Raw genomic sequence first — 16,605 nt, forward strand, 5'->3', positions numbered from 1 at the left:
TCCTCCTCCTCCTCCTCCTTCTCCTCTTCTTCTTCTTCTTCTTCTTCTTCTTCTTCTTCTTCTTCTTCTTCTTCTTCTTCTTCTTCTTCTTCTTCTTCTTCTTCCTCCTCCTCCTCCTCTCCCCTCTCTCCTCCTCCTCCTCCTCCTCCTCCTCCTCCTCCTCCTCCTCCTCCTCCTCCTCCTCCTCTTCCTCCTCCTCCTCCTCCTCTTTCTCCTCCTTCTGGTTGGTGTCAGTACTGGGGCTTGAACTCAAGGCCTCAGTGGTGTCCCTTAGCTTTTTTTTTTTTTTTTCTTTTCCGTTGGTCGTGGGGCTTGAACTCCAGGCTTGGGCGCTGTCTCTGCCCTCTTCAGTGCTCTACCGCTTGAGCCATAGCTCCACTAGTGGTTTATTGGAGAAAAGAGTCTCAAGGACTTTCCTGCCGGGCTGGCTTTGAATCGTGATCCTCAGATGTCAGCCTCCTGAGTAGCTAGGATTACAGGCATGAGCCATTGGGGCCCAGCTCCCTTATTTTTTTAAGTCTAGTGAGCTCCATTTCCAGCTTTTTGCTTGTTAAAGATAAGAGTCTCACAGACTTTCTGGCCCAGGCTGGCTTTGAACCACAATCCTTATATCTCAGTCTCCTGAGTAGCTGCGATTGCAGGCGTGAACCACAAGCTGGTTTCCTCATCTTAAAGAGTAATTGTAATTTGTATCCATGTATTAGTAACAGTGGGTGGAAGAAACTGCATGTTAAGATAATCCGGGTGCTGGTGGCTCACACCTGTAATCCTAGCTACTCAGGAGGCTGAGATCTGAGGATCACAGTTCAAAGCCAGCCCAGGCAGTTAAGTCCTTGAGACCCTTTTTTTTTTTGGGTCCGGTCATGGGGCCTGACTTCTGGGCCTGGGCGCTGTCCCTCAGTTCTTCAGCTCAAGGCTAGTGCTCCACCACTTGAGCCACAGCGCCACTTCCGGCTTTTTTCTTTTTGCTTATGTGGTGCTGAGGAATCAAACCCAGGGCATCAGGCACGCAAGGCAAGCGCTCTACCACTGAGCCACCTTCCCAGGCCTTCCTTGAGCCTCTTATCTCCAATGAACCACCAGAAAACTGGAAGTGGTGCTGTGGCTCAAGTGGTGGAGCACTCGCCTTGAGCTGAAGAGGTCAGGGACAGTGCCCAGACCCAGAGTTCAAGCCCCACGATGGACAAAAAAAAAGACCCAGGCATACTTTAGTGATTAATATGTGAAGTATTGTTTTATTTTTCACCTAACAAACATAGGAATGCCATTGTCTTTTTTTTTGGTTGGTTGTGGGGCCTGAACTCTGGGTCTGGGCGCTGTCTCTCAGCTCAAGGCTAGCACTCTACCACTTGAGCCACAGCGCCACTTCCAACTTTTTCTGCTTACATGGTGCTGAGGAATCAAACCCAGGGCCTCATGCATGCAAGGCAAGCACTCTACCACTGAGCCACCTTCCCAGCCCAGGAATGCCATTGTCTTAATCAGAAATTCTGTAAGTAGCTGGAGATAGAGACAAACAAGACATTATTTTTGCTCCTGGATATTTTCATGGTTCAGTCAGGAAGCAGGCATGAAAACACAATTGCAATATAGCTTCAATAAGCACAAAGTAATAGAGCGTACATGTCTACAGCTGACGTGGAAGAGGCTAGCTACTCTTGTGTATGTTCTTGACACCTAGATGTGTATTGTCTTGAATCTTAAAGGAAGCATCAATCTTAGACTGCTGTGTGTGTGTGTCCAAGCCTAGGGAATAGCAGGTGCAGAAACATGGCCTACTAGGGATGCAGCCAGAAACTGGGTGTGGCTATTGGAGGAAAGAGACGGGAGGGAGGCACTGTCTGATTTCAAAAGGATTTTCTTGAGAAGCCTGGACCTTTCTGGGTAAAACCCAGCGAGAAGTCATGGATCATTACCACCAGGGCGGTGACACGGTTGCAGCAATTTGGTGGAGTGGGGAGGTCCTCTAAGAAGTTCATTCATGCTCCCAGGAGAAGAGCAGGTGAGGGACAGGTGGGGGGGGGCTTTAGGACCCATAATCCCTAGTAACTGGTCAGAGTACATGAGCCGGGAGGGAGCTTGGGGCAAGCCTCTGAGGCCTGTCTTGGAGCGCGGGTAAGCACGCCTGCTTGGGGCTGCTGGAGGCAGCTAGGTGTATGGGGGGGGAGATAAGAAGGGGGGGCGGGGCTGCGAACACACAGCGAGATTTGAGCCACGCTCACTAAACATTTTGGAGCTTTGTGTGTGGATCACATGGGTGTGTCCGGGCAGGGCACCAACCGGCAGGAGGCTGGGAAAACCAAGCATGTAGGGTAAGCTTGTAGTTGTGCTGACCCAGGTTGGCAGTGAAAGGAGAGGTGATGGGACCCCCCTCCCCAGGGCGTGTCTCCCCTACTGTGTGGGAGAGAGAGAGAGAGAGACGAGACCCCACTGAGCTCATTAGAGTGTGATGCGGCTGATGGACGATGCACGTGAGGATCTGCGGGGTGCCTGGCACATGGTTAAGTGGAGCCCCTGGCGCCTGGTAGCGTAGGGCATGTAGTGAAAGCTCAGAGAATATCGGCCGTGGCTTTATGAAACGCAGGGAATGGGCACTTGGTTTCAGGAGCGGGATGTCGAACATGGCCTCAGCGGTAGAGCTGAGGTGTTAGACCTGTCTAGGCAATGACGGAGCAGTCAGGCGGGGATGCAAGACTGTCACTCAGGGAAGAGACCAGAGCTGTAAACACGGGGTTGGGAGTCCCTAAGCCACCAAAGTGAGCTATCACCAAGGAGAGCAGAGAGAAAGAAAACAGAAGTGTGAGGGCAGGGGAGCAAGCCTAGCGGGGCCTGGGATGGCAGGTGAGGGGCGCAGGCCGGGCCAGCAGACCACAAGGAACAGCCAGGAAAAGAGGTCCCTGGGTCTCCCACGTGTGTCCCTCAGAAGGCAGCAGCTCACCTAGCTTGCTGACTGAGCATCGCACAATGCATGCTCCTGCCAGCTAGGAAGATTTCTTTTGAAGTGTCTGCCGTGTTGAATTATGTGGAAATGTCTGTGACTCCTTGTTTGCACAGGTGCTAGTGAGCAGGTTGTGCTGACGTTGGTCTTAGCACCAAAGAGTCCCAACGCAGCAGTCCTTGGAAAGCCCCCTTAACTAGCCTGGCCTGCCCCTTCCACAATGGGTTATGACTCTGTGCATTTGAGAAAAGCATTGTATAAATAGCTTTGGGGGCTTTAGTTGTCAGATTGAAAAACCACCACAACAAACAACAACTCTGTGTTCACTGTGCGCCAGTGCTCACACCTGTAATCCTAGCTACTCTGGAAGGAAAGCCCATGGTGAGACCCTTAGCTTCAATTAAACAGCAAAAAGCTGAAAGTGGAGGTGTGGCTCAAGTGGTAGAGCACTAGCCTTAAGCAATAAAGCTAAGGGAGAGCACCCTGGCCCTGAGTTCAAGCCCTAGTACAAACACAAAATAAGAATAAAAAGCTCTGTGTTGTAAAGGTGTTTGTAATACAAGGAAATGTGTATGTATGCATGATGGAAATGGAGGACAGACAGAAAGGGGAGCTTGGCTCATGGCGGGGCGGTGTGTGTGTGTGTATGTCTTCATCTCTCACAGGGACAACGGGATGGGAATGTATCTAATATTATGTATTCGATTGCTATGCAGCTATTGATGTTTGCTTTCAGCCATGTTGTATATGGGGGTGGTATGAGGTATGATAACAGTATTTGTTCTCGCAGTGTAGTTACTCCTCTCCCAGGAGAGATGAACAAATAACACAAAATGGGCCTGTGGGGGGGAGTGTGGGGGAGGCCATGTGCGCTGGCATGGGGAGAGTGCATCCACCTGTGATCTCCGGGCCTGCACGCATGTAGGAGCCTTTCCCCATGGGTGGGATATTTGTTATTTCTCTCTTCTGCCTTTTCCTTCATCTGCTAGCTCCCAGTAGGCGGGGATGTGACGTGTTGGGAGCCAGACACCTTGGTCCTCTTATAAAGCAGGCTGGGATGCAGCCTACTTGAGGAGTTGTAGCTTAGTTGCAGAAGTGGCTCCCATCCTCCTTCCCTCCTACCTTCTCTCTTTACCCATTTGGTGCTCCCCAAGGCCAGGCTCAGAAAGCCCTAATAGCTAAGGCTGACGCCAGGGGGTGTGGCATGGTTCCTTTTACAGCTGAAGTGGCCATCCAGCCCCAGGACCCTTTGCCTCACTTGGTGGTTAAGAATCAGAATCCTAATCATAGAAGCAGAGCCCAGAGTGGCTTCAGAAACTATCTCCCACCCTCTCAGCTTTGGGGAAGGGATTCAGAGACATTAAGTGACTTGGATGGGCATCATACAGCAGTTTGGGGCAGTGTGTTTTCTTGCTTTTTTTCTTTTCTTTTCTTTTCTTTTTTTTGTTGGTCATGGGGCTTGAACTCCCCGGGTCTGGGCGCTGTCACTCAGCTCTTCAGCTCAAGGCGAGTGCTCTACCGCTTGAGCCACAGTGCCACTTCTGGTTTTCTGGTGGTTTATTGGAGATAAAAGTCTTAAGGACTTTCCGCCCAGGCTGGCTTTGAACCGTGATCCTCGGATCTCAGCTTCTGAGTAGTTAGGATTACAGGCGTGAGCCACCAGTGCCCAGCTGCCTTTTTCTTTTATTTGGCACTGGTAGCGGGACTTGAATTCAGGGACAGGACACTCTCCCTTAGCTCTCTTTGTTCAAGGCTGGCACTCTGTCATGTGAGCCACACCTCCACTTCTGGCTTTTTACTGGTTAATTGGAGATAAGAGTCTCGGAGACTTTTCTGCCCAGGCTGCCTTCAAACCTCAATCCTCAGATCTTCACCTTCTGAGTAACTAGAATTACAGGCAGGAGCCATTGGTGCCCAGCGTTTTCTTTTTCTGTGGTGTTGAGGTGGGATCTCAAAGCTTTGCCTGTGCTAGAGATCTGTGTGTGTGTGGAGCCCTTTCTCTCCTGGTGGGTGTGGCAAGTTGGATCCTAGTGTGCCCAGGCTTCCAGGGCGAATTGTGTGAGAACGGCACGAATCACTGATTGCTCAACGCCTATGTGTGTCAGTGTGTCACTGAGCGCGAGTGTGTCTCAGGAGATGGTTTGTGGTGTGAGTGTGTCCCCATCTGTCTCTGAGATGCCGCTGTGGAATGCAAGGGGGAAGGAGCCTCCTCTGGGGACTCCGGGAGCCTGGCTGCGGCTCCTGAGCCCTCCTCTGTTGTCTGCTTGATTTTGTCTGGTCACTTCCCTTGCCCTGAGAGGCGAGGGGTGACATGTATGGAGGGGATGACCATGTGTGGTGCCCCCATCCCGGGGAGCAGCAGTGTCACCTCTCTGTCCCCAGCAGAGCTGTTCCCACCAGGGCCTGGGTGGGCTCGGGGCCCCTCCCTCTCTTTGGAGCACTTATTGGTGAGGCGCTTGCTAACAGCCTTCCTTTTCTTTTTCTCTCCTTACCTCTCCTTTCTCTGAACCTCGCTGGCTATAGAGGAGCACCCCATAGAAGGTGAGTGGAGCTTCTGTGGCACTGGGGTGGTGCACTTGTCACCATGGGGGGGGGGTCCATGAGTGGAGGTATCATCCACCGCCCAACAGCAACTCCCTTGCTCATGTTTGGGGCCCCGCAGGGGAAGGCTTTCTGGGGTCCTCCCAGCTTCCTCTTGGTTGGCTTGGTGGGGGGAGCTGCCCCCAGGGGGCATGCCCTTCCCCTTGCCCACACTCCTCTCCCCAGCCCTCTGCCCTTGCCTTTTCCTTGCTGGGAAGGTCATAGCTGACAACTCGGAAGTGTCCCAGAGTGAGTGGGTAGACACCATTTTGCCCAGCCCGGCTTAGGAAGGAGAGAAGGGCCACGTTGCTGGGGGTGGGGTTGGCAGGGCTGACTGCTGTCCTGAAAGCCATGCTTCTGCGGTGGGGCTGAGGTGGGCCAAGGCGGGGCACAGAGCGCGGGCAGTGTGGAGCCCTGGACAGGGCAGGCGGGTGGGCGGGGTGGGGGCAGCTCCTCTGCTCTGCCAGCGCTGCCCATGGCTGGGAGGGCACAGCAGGCAGCTTCTTCCTTCGGCCCAGCCCCAGAGCAAGGGTGGGCGCCTGCCTTTCTCCGGGGTCTATGTTCATTCTCTCCCCACCTGCTCTGGTTGCCCTCTCTCTCTGGTGTTTGTCCTCCCCTCTCTCCCTTCAGGGCTCTTTCCCTGGACCTCTCTCTCTAGGTCTGCGGGCTCTTGACATTCTCTCTGCCTTTCCTTCTAGCTTTAGGTTTTCCCTCTGTTGCTTTTCCTTCTCTGCAGTAGTCTAACATCAGGGGCGGGAAGCCTGCGTGAGTTCTTACAGGAAGGCTGGGCTGCAGGGATCTCACAGAGAAAGGAGCAGAGTGGGCGTGACGTGAGCCCACCAACCAGTCACCATCTGGCCCAACCTGGGAGGGCAGGACTTGTGGGATGCTCAGCTCCCTGGGCCCAGCCCTGCCCCAAGGGGCAGAGGGGAGTCCTACAGTCACAGGGAAGGGCAGAGGGGAGCCCCACGGTCACAGAGAGGGGCAGAGGGGAGCCCCATGGCCCCAGGAGAAGCCAGCGTTCTTTGCTTGTGTGGTAGTGGAACTCATTTTTTCCCCGAAGTGCCAATGGCTTGTCTTGTTTCTCCCCCTAGAGGTGTCATCTTCTTGGGGTTCCTTAAGTCTCCTGATCCCAGCAGGCAGTTGTGTATGTATGTGTGTGCGTGCGTGTGCACATGCCCGTGTATTTGTGTAAGCACATGTTCATGCCTCTCTGCTGATCTGATGTAGCTCTGGGTGCCACACACATTTGTGGCTCAACACCTGTGTGTACATAGCATGGCTTTGTATCTGTGTGTGTGTTGCACATTCACGTATTGTGTCTTCTGTGGTGTGCCTCTAGGAGCTGCTGAGCCTTCATGTGTCCACATCTATGTTTGCATCTCTGTGTCAGTGTTTGTGTGTGTGTGTGTGTGTGTGTGTGAGAGAGAGAGAGAGAGAGAGAGAGAGAGAGAGAGAGAGAGAGAGAGAGAGAGAGAGAGAGAGAGAGAGAGACTCTGTCTGGCTGGACGCAGCCTTCTGAGGGCTGGCGATAAGATTTAGTGCTGATGTGACTTTTACTTGCTCTTGATGTCATGTCTCCTTGGAACAAAGAAGAGGTGGAGGGAGGAAGAGGGAGAGAGAAAGAGGGGGAAGCAGAGTGGCTGAGGAGGAAGGAAGGAGCAGAGAGCTGGGAGAGGGGTAAAGGGCTAAGTGAAGAGGTGGGGCCAGAAGGACTGGAGAGGGAGAGGCAGACCGCAAAAGCTCAGGGAGGGTATGGCCGGGGCAAGACAGGAGAAAAAGGCAGGAGGGCTTCAGAGGAAGGGAGTATAGACAGGGACTAGAAGGGAGGCTGGGTTTTGGGGACAATAGGCCTGAGACCTTATGGGTGACACCTACCATTTCTTTGGGGGGCATCTTGCTGATCTAGTTTAGATGGGCACTGCCTGTACCTGCATGTCCGTGGCTGGGCAGGGTGTATTTGGAAGGCTCTGTGTGTGTGTGTGTGTGTGTGTGTGTGTGTGTGTGTGTGTGTGTGTGTGTGTGTGTGTGTGTGTGTGTGTGTGTGTGTGTGTGTTTGTGTTCAGATCTGTGCTCCCTCTTTTTGTCTCTGTGCCATGTCTGTGTGTCTGCACATATAAGTCCTAATCTTGGCCCGTAGCGGTCTTTCTCCTTCCCATGGCCTTCTCTCTAGGGCTCGGTAGGAGAGTCAGGGGTAAGACTAGAAGTGGAGAAGTGGGCTTGGTGGTGGTTTCCCAGGATGCCCTCCTTCCTGGCACCGCAGTCCCCCCTCCAATCTCTCAGGTCCATCCCTCTATGCCAGAGACACTGGGTTACTGTGCCTGAGGCCTAGCTTCTCTGGGAACTTGGGCATCCTACTTGGCACCCCCTGCCTGCCAGGCGCCTCCTCCCCCGCTCCCCCCCACCCCCCGTCTCTTGCAGCAAGGAGAGGAGACCCAGAAGCAGCCAGATAGAGTGCCCTAGGAAGGACCCTTGGCAGCGCCATCCATCACTGCCAGCCTCTTGGGCGGTGGGAGGAGGGGCCGATGCCACAGGTGGATGAGGGTTGCGAGCACCCCAGTGGGGCTGAGACCGGGAGAAGGCACAGACTATAGATGGGGTGAGGTGGGGGGAACAGGCTTTAGGGAGGGGCCCTCTGCCAGCTGGGGCTGAGCCAGGGGTAGACAGGAAGGGAACTGGCCTCCCCTCACCAAGATGGCTGGCGCTGTCATGCCTGAGGGAGCTGAGCAGCTGGTTGCCGTGGTGACAGAGGGAGAGCGCGGCATGCTAATGAGGCTGGCGGGGAGCTGGGCAGTGGAAGGGTCTTGGAGGGGAGAGATGCCACTCCCCCCAACAGTAGTCAGACTTGAGGGGGGACAGCCGGTGGGTTGGAGGGGCCTCTGGCTGCTAGGCTAGGGCAGCAGAAACCTGGATTTCCAAGACCTTGCTTCCAGGGCAAGGCTGCGGCTGACAGGCAAGGGGGAGGAGGGTCAGAGCTGCACCTGGGTTTTTTGAGTTTAGGGTTTTGTTAGAAGGTGCTGGTAGCTTTCTTGGGAAGAGTCTGAGGTAGGGTGGGGGCCATTCAAAGCAAGGAGTCAGAAAGTAGTCCAGATTCAGGTGGCCCCACCTGTGCTGTGAGTGTAATCCCTCCCAGGAGCTCTTCTGTCTTGAGGCAGCCCCCAGCAGCTGTGGCCTCCTCCCCTCCTCTTCCTTTTCTTCCTCCTCGGGACATATATATAGGTGGGGAAGAATGAATGCCATCTCAGAGAGATGAGGAGAAGAGGCGCCAGGATTCCGGGGTAGCTGTTTGCTCTTTGTCCTCCCACCCTGACCCTTCTCAATTCCTTGCTGTTTCTCTCCTTGGTCCCAGGCATCCTGGCTCTTGCTGTGCCCCAGAGACCCTTGTAGGTCTTTAGCCTTGCTTCCTTTCTGGCCCCGGGGCCCACATCTCATCACCACAGTGGCTGGGATGGTTTCCTAGCACAACAGAGGCCTGGTAGGGCTGTTCCTACTTAACTAGACCCCACAGCAGGGAGGCAGGGCTGGTCATCTCAGGGAGCCCAGGGGGCTCAGCCCAGCTGTGTGCCTGGCACCAGCAGCCTCTCTGGGGATTGGGACTCTGGTCCAGTGAGCTGGGCTCTCCCCACTCAGGTCTGGGAGGGATGGGTCAGGTCTGGGAGGGGTGGGTCAGGTCTGGGAGGGGTGGGTCAGGTCTGGGAGGGATGGGTCAGGTCTGGGAGGGCAGGGTCAGGTCTGGGAGGGGTGGGTCAGGTCTGGGAGGGATGGGTCAGGTCTGGGAAGGCTGGGTCAGGTCTGGGAGGGGTGGGTCAGGTCTGGGAGGGATGGGTCAGGTCTGGGAGGGAAGGGTTAGGTCTGGGAGAGGTGGGTTAGGTTAGGGCTGTCTAGGCAATCCTGGTGGGAGAGCCAAACAGATTTTGCTGTCGTCTATTTTCCATTTTCCAAATTCAGTTTTTGGATCCTCTCAGAGAGGTCCTGGCCAGAGAAAGGGGATCTGCAGGGCAACTCAGGATTGAGAGCAGAGCCTCCTGCCCTGGAGTCTTGGATGCTGTCTTTGGACCTTGCTGTCCATGACCTGTGCCCTTGCGCTCTCCCAGACCTCCTTGGGGAAGAATCCATGACTTAATTTTGCTCCAGACTTTCCCTCCACTCACTGTCCCCCTCCCTGCTTCCTCTCCAACTGTCCTTAGGAGCTCCAGTTTCCTTTTATAACCTAGGGGTACAGAGGTACAGGCTCGCCACATAGAGGGGCTTAGGAAAGGGTAGCTGGAAAGATAAGGACAATTTTGTGCAAGTTTCCTTTTAGGCCTAGGTCCCTCATATCCACTTCCCACCTTTCCTGGGGGCTGACGGGGGGGGGGGAAGTGGGGGGGTGTGTACGTGAGTGGGATTGGAGGCCCCTTTGCCCACTCAATCCCACGCTAACAGGACACTCTCTCTCTCTCCAGGTGGCTTTGATTTTTTTTGTGTCGTGTTTTATTTTCTCCTCCATCCGAATCGTTTTTCTCGTTGACCGTTTTTTTTTCTCTCCGCCTCCCGGAAGAAAAAAAAAAAAAGAAAAAAAGAAAAAGGAAAAAGCAACTCTCCTAGCCTCATGCTTCTCCTCCTTTTCCTTTTTTTTTTCCGGCAAGAAGAAAAAAAAAGAAACCAAAATTTCCTCTCCCCTTTTGCAGTGACTTCCTGTCCCATCTTCCTCTGGTCTCCCCCCTGCCCCACACCCCTTTATCTCTCTCTCTCTCTCTCTCTCTCTCTCTCTCTCTCTGTTCCCTTTTCCTGCCCTCTACCCTCTGTTTCTGCATCGGGCCCCTTCCCTCAGCTTTTAGGCTGGGGGCTCTCCCCCGATGTCTGTCACAAGTTAAAAAGGGTTTTTAAATTGTGGCAGCAAAAGCTTTTTTTTTTTTTCCTTCCTTCTCTCTGGCTGATTTTGATGACTCGTGTTTTCTTTGTTTCTTTCCCCTTCCTTTCTTTTTTTTTCTTCTTTTTTTTTTCTTTCTTCCTTTCTCTCCTTCCCTTTTCCAAGGTCCGGCTCACCTGACGTTAAACAGCGAAGGTATGGTTTGAAGTTTTGGTTTGGTTTGGATTGGATTGGATTGCTCCCAGCCTGCACCTGGATTTTCTGTTCTTTTCCCTCCCCTCTCCCTCTTCCACCTGTCCAGCTTCCTTCCTTCCTTTCCTCCCTCCTTCCTCTGCCATTTCTTTATTTTATTGAGGGGTGCCGGGTGGGGGTGGGGGGTTGGTCCTTGTCTGTGCGCTCCCTCCCCACCCACCCGATTCACTCCATCCACCCTCATCTCACCTTGGTTTCTGACATCAAGAGATGTTTGAACTCCTGCCGTTGTCTCCAGTCATTTTTTTTTTTTTTTTTGCGTTTTCCTGGTAGTGTATTTATTTCACTTGTTTTCTTTCTCACGGTGGTGTTTTATTTCCTTCCACTCATTCTCACCATTCTTTCCTTTCTATAAAACCAAGTAAAAAAGAGAAGGGCCTAGGCTGGAGAAGGGATTTCAGGCAGCCGTACCCCACCTCCCCTCCTGATGTTGGGAGACCCCTGTCCCCAGAATGGAGTGAAGAGGGAAAAAAGTGTGTGTGGGGGGGTTGGAGGTGTAGGACTTCTGCCTTTTCACAGTGTCCCACCATGTGTGTTCACCCTGTATTTTTTTTTAAATCAGTACTGGAGGTTTTGAACTCAGGACCTTGTGCTTGCTTGGCTTTGCTTGCTTGGCTGGCACTCTGCCCCTTGAGCCACACCCCAACCCTGCATTTTGCTGTTTATTTTAAAATATGATTTGTATTTTACTGATCTTTAAAAGTGTAGCCCTGGATTTTGATTTCACTCCAAGCCCAGTGTCTATTCTCTATGATTCTGTATTAAGGATCAGGAAGGAGGTCCTCCACTCTCCTGACGCTGGTGTCTCTGGGGTTGGAATAAGCAGCCCTCACTTAAGCAGGAGAAACATGTTTCTCCAAAGGACCCATCTGCTTGACTCAGAATATGATGAAACAGGCTTTTCTTTTTGTGTATGTGTGTGTGTGCCAGTATTGGAGCTTGAACTCAGGGCCTTGTCTTCATGCTTGGCTTTCCCCCTCAAAGATGGCACTCTACTACTTGAGCCATGCCTCTACTTCCAGCTTTCTGCTGGTTAGTTGGAGATGAGTGTCTTGCATTTGTCTGTTGAGGCTGGCTTTGAACTATGATGCTCAGATCTCAACCTCATGAGTCGCTAGGATGACAGGTGTGAGCTACCCGTGCCCAGCTCACTTTGTATCTTTTGAATGACTCTTATCCCTGCCTGACAGATGACAATGTTGAAAACCAGAGAGAAGTGACTTGCTAGTGATTGCCCAGGCCTAATAGATGGTATGATTAGGACTAGTCATTCTAATTTGAGCCTTCCTTTGGCCAAGTCCTCACCACCTTCAAAGCCCCGGGGCTTTGGCTCAGTGATAGAGTGTTTGCCTAAGAGTGCATGATGCCGACCTCAATTCTCAGCACTGAGGGGCAGCAAACCCAGAGGCAGAACCCAGGAGTCCTGACTGATCCCCTCCAGCTCTGCCCTCCACACTTTCCCTGTCCTCCATCTTGATGACCTTCCTGACTCTTGGGCGCTGCTGTGTCTGCCAGGTGTGGCCCTCAGCCAGGGTCGGTCCACAAAGGCACTGGTTGAGGTCCTTGACTGTAGGCAAGGAAACACAGAGGACCAAAGCAGGGCTGCAGAGAGTCTCAGAGATGTCTGAAATTTGGGATGGCATTAGATCTGGGGATGTAAGGGCCTGGGATTCTTGCAGGGATGTGAAATTACATTGAGAAGTGTAGGGAAGGAGGAAGCCCCAGGTAGCTCAGTCACCATAGACATCTATGAGGACCCCTGACTGGAGGATCCAGAAATCCTTCCCTTCCTCTTAAAAAAACTTCTGCAGCTCAGATGTTACTCTAGTGGTAGTTCTGGGGATCTGGGAATGGAGTTGGAGTAAGAGCCCACGTAGGAACTTTCCCCCTCATCCCTGAGTTCCCTTTGTCCTAAAGCCATCCTGTGGCTCTGGCAACAAGACACTTGTCTGAGGGAGTCCAGGCGCCAAGAGCACATGCTCCCTGGCAGGGTGAGTGAGGCTCAAACCAGCCTAGGACCTGGACGTGATAACTTGCACCTGTGGGGCTTGGCGCAGGGGCCTGGGTGATGACAAACAGGGTGAAGGCTTTCCCACAGCCCTGGTGAGCTCTACCCAGCTGGTATGTCTCTCGATGGGCGCAGGCCTTTCTGTGGGCACAGTGGAACCACAGAACCCCACAGTGAGGGACTGGAGCAGGTGCAGGGTAAGCAGAGGGAGGAGAGGCACAGAGCAGACGAGGGATCCTCTGCTGGGCAACTCCAAGGTGACTTCTGGAGTCAGGCTTTTTGAACAAGTTGATGAATGTGAATCCTGAGCCAGGGGAAGGTGTGAGCGAAGTGGGAGAGCCCAAGTCTCGGGGAGGCAGGGGCCAGGAGAGCATGCGGGAGTCTCCGGCGGCCCAGGGCTGGCCTGGATGCTGGCCCTTCTGTTCTTCCACCATCTCCCCCCAACTGTGGGCAAAAGGTGGGAGTTGGTGGTCAGGAATCTGATGGGGGTCTGTGGGTCCCTGAAGGCAAACGAGTCCCCAGGGCAGCCCCTCCCCGCGCCTGTGTCTGCAAGCAGCACTTGTGGCCTGGAGAGGGCCCTCCATCACCTCAAGGCTGGGATGGGACTGGCTGGGAAGCCCCTGTGCCTGACTCCCCAATTCTGCTTCTCCAGTAGGGTCCTTACTGTTCTCCGAGGGGGGGGCCGGGAGAGGAGGAGCCGGCGATGTGCACCAGCCAACCAAAGGTCAGTGACCCCACGGTCCCCAGAGAGCCCAGCCCTTTACCCTGCTGCAGGCTAACTGCACTGCACTATTTCTTGGGGGAAGCTGAGTGGACACAGGTGTCTCCAGTGTCGTCGTCCCCCCCCCCCCCCCCGCCATCCAGTGCCACTTTCCTGCTGTAGTGTGAAGAGTCACAACTTCCATTTCTTTCTTGAAGCCTGGCCAGGCTGATGATGCCCTTCTAGCACACAGTTGTCAAGCCTGTCCCTAGAAAGTGTGTGTTTCTCGGTGGAGTGAATGGGTAGTGGGAAGTTCCCCATTTGACCTTTTGATTCTGGAAGGCTACTAGTGCACTATTCAGGGCATCTACGACCCACATGGAGTTTTTCCCACTCTTGTTAGTAGGGAATCATTGCTTTTCATTTTTCGGATGAGGAGACCCAATACTGGCCACAGTCCCCAAGGCTGTGTCTCAGGGTTCCTGAATTTCAGTTCCTTTTTCCACATCAAGACTGCCTTTCTGGGCTGGGAAGTTGGCTCAGTGGTAGAGCGCTGGCCTTGTATGCTTAACGCCCTGGGTTCGATTCCTCAGCACCACATAAACAGAAAAAAAGAAGCCGGAAGTGGCGCTGTGGCTCAAGTGGTAGAGTGCTAGCCTTGAGCTGAAGAGCTGAGGGACAGCGCCCAGGCCAAGAGTTCAGGCCCCACGACCGGACCCCCCCCAAAAAAAAAAAAAAGACTGCCTTTCTTAGCAGAATCTCTGTAAAGAAGTTCACAGAAAGCCCAGTGCCAGTGGCTTACACCTGTAATCCTAGCTACTCAGGAAGCTGAGATCTGAGGATCGTGGTTCAAAGCCAGCACAGGCAGGAAAATCCATGAGACTCTTATCTCCAATTAACCACCAGAAAACTGGGAAGTGGCGCTGTGGCTCAAGTGGTAGAGTGCTAGCCTTGAGCTGAAGAGCTGAGAGACAGCGCCCAGGCCCAGAGTTCAGGCCGCACAGCTGACCAAAAAAAAGTTCACAGGCCAGTTTGGGAACCTCCAGAAACTGCATCTGGAGTCCCCATCTCCATCCTTTGGCCTTCTGAATTCCTGGGTGCTACTGCTGCCCCTGTTCTTCCAGTTCCTCTCCTTGCTGCCTCTTTCAGCCAGCTCTTGAAAAAGCAGCCAGGCTATCCACACTGGTGCTCCCTGAGCTCCCCAGGCCAGCCTGGCACTTCCCAGAGTTCCCTTTGTCTACACCTCCAGTAGAGTCAGCCACACTACACCCTGTCACTTTACCTGTCTGCCACTCCGCTACACTGAGCTCCCTGAGGACAGGGATTAGGTATTTTTATTTGTATCTCCCAGTGCTCTGCACAGCTCCTGCACATACGTAGGTGTGAGCTCAGCACATTCACTTTAAATGAGTGAATGGTGTCTGACCTAGAAGGATCATTGGCATTCCACACCTAACTACACTGAATTGTGGTCCATGCAAACTGTATGCAAACTGCAGACTTCGTTCAGAGGAGTTAATTGCACTCACTGAAGGAGAGAAGGGGGTGGGGGAGAGAAAGAGAGACAGGCTGAGATCAGAGGATTGCAGTTCAAAGCTAGCCTGGGCAGGAAAGCCCATGAGCCTTTTTATCTCCAATAAACTACCCCCCCAAAAACCAGAAGTAGAGCTCTGGCTCAAGTTGTAGAACACTAGCCTTGAGCAAAAGAGCTGAGGACTGGCACCAAAAAGTAAATAAAGAGTCATATCCCAGTGGAAGAGTAGTTTATGTGGAGACTGGTTTGTCCCTGGAAGCTGCCCCTGTCTGAGCTTTCTGGAGACGCAGAGCGACCTGTAAGGTAGGCTGAGGATGAGCTGCTTTTTCCAGGAAAGAGTTGGGTTTAGAGCTGTTGTGTCTCAGCCAAGGTCACAAAGCTGGTGGTGAGCCAGCCCTAGTGCCCAGGTCTTCTTTCTCACATCACACTTCCTCCCTGGGGAGCAGTACAAGATGTTACTAGGCAGTAAGTGCCAAATGCGCAGAGCAGACAGCTGTAGTGCTGGAAAGCAGGGAGGGGCGGAGGGGGCTGGAGACCTTCCCAGAGGAGGCCTTTGAGCTGGGCCTGGGAAGGAGGCAGATGCTGTGTCCCCTTCCTTTCATGGCCTTCAGAAACCCAGGACCACAACAACTCATCTCTGGTTACATTCAGCTTCACTTGGGAACACTTGTAGGGCCACAGAGAGAGCCCTAACTGAGAGAGACAAACAAGTATCTGCTATTACTTTTTCTTGCACCCGGAGCTCTCAGGATGTAATGATTCAGGGGCTGCTGGGAGATGTAGTTTCTGGTCTGGGCTGTGCGGGAGACAGAGCAGAGCGCCCCCTGGTGCTTTCCTCTGGATCCTAGATATGGTTTGTGCTCTGCTGAGCTCCGGCCACCATCCTGCTTCTTGACCCCAATAGTGAGCCTTCTTCCCTTCTCTCTATCCTCTAGTTTTCTTTTCTGCAGTTGTTCACCTCTCTTCAGAGGCTTTCAGGCTGCTCTGTGTCCCTTCCCATTTCTGGTGTTCCCTACCTGTTTTCTGGCGGCCAAAGAGATGAGAGCTCAGTAGGCATCGGCTGCGGTGCAGCTGACATTGCCCCTTCTCCCGAGAGACTGAGGTTGGGCTGCGGAATTGAGGTGTGAGGTTTCTTTGCCTTGTCTTGGCAGGTATGGTCCAGCCCCAAATCAACCTCTCTCCCTTTTTTTTTTTTTTTTTACTGGCTTCTTTTGTTCTGGCTCAGTCACTTTTTTTTTTTTAAACATGGCTGCCTTAGTCTTCCCTTCCGTCTGACTCTATGATGGTTTTTTTCTTTGCTGTAGTCGAGGTTTTGGTAGTAGGAGGCGAGGCCTGGCTTCTGGGTGGGACTAGCAGAACGGGTGGCAAACCCAAGGTCAAACACATTCCCTTTTTCACTTCCTTGAGCCCCCCTGGCTCTGCCAGTGTCTGAGCAGCAGGCCTGGTTGCTATGGCAACAATAAGGCCCTAGAAAGCCTTGGCTTTCTTTCCCTAGAGGTCCCTGTCCCCTTTCCTTGCTGGCCCTTTTCCCATCTTCCTTACCTGTCCCCTCTGGGCTTTCTCCTTTATCCTTATAGCTTCACATGACCTCTCTGTCCCTCACAGCCCAGTGCTGGCTCTGTTTTCTTCAGCCCTTTCAATGGTCCATTTTTCTCTTGATTGTACATTGCTCTTTTTTACCTCACCTGCTTCTCCCTTTTCCTTCTTGTCTGCTAGATTCCTCACCTTTACCTCTGGTCCC

At 53.1% G+C, this 16,605-nt stretch overlaps 1 protein-coding gene across 19 annotated transcripts in view; it reads left to right on the forward strand.

The window, feature by feature from the left end:
- The window catches only part of LOC138806825 (neurexin-2), a 105,778-nt gene that overhangs the window by 12,147 nt on the left and 77,026 nt on the right, over positions 1–16,605 (forward strand). For 17 of the 19 annotated variants that reach the window (XM_069992194.1, XM_069992205.1, XM_069992202.1 and 14 more), the window contains exons 2-4: positions 5,462–5,479; positions 10,536–10,565; positions 13,283–13,354. In XM_069992194.1, coding sequence (XP_069848295.1) covers positions 5,462–5,479; positions 10,536–10,565; positions 13,283–13,354 — 120 coding nt within the window. The remainder of the gene's footprint in view (positions 1–5,461; positions 5,480–10,535; positions 10,566–13,282; positions 13,355–16,605) is intronic. The other 2 variants (XM_069992195.1, XM_069992208.1) reach the window with 1 other exon arrangement.

The sequence above is a fragment of the Dipodomys merriami genome, unplaced genomic scaffold (genome assembly GCF_024711535.1).
Source record: "Dipodomys merriami isolate MVZ:Mamm:240054 unplaced genomic scaffold, mDipMer1.0.p SCAF_409, whole genome shotgun sequence".
Classification (NCBI taxonomy): Eukaryota; Metazoa; Chordata; class Mammalia; order Rodentia; family Heteromyidae; genus Dipodomys; species Dipodomys merriami.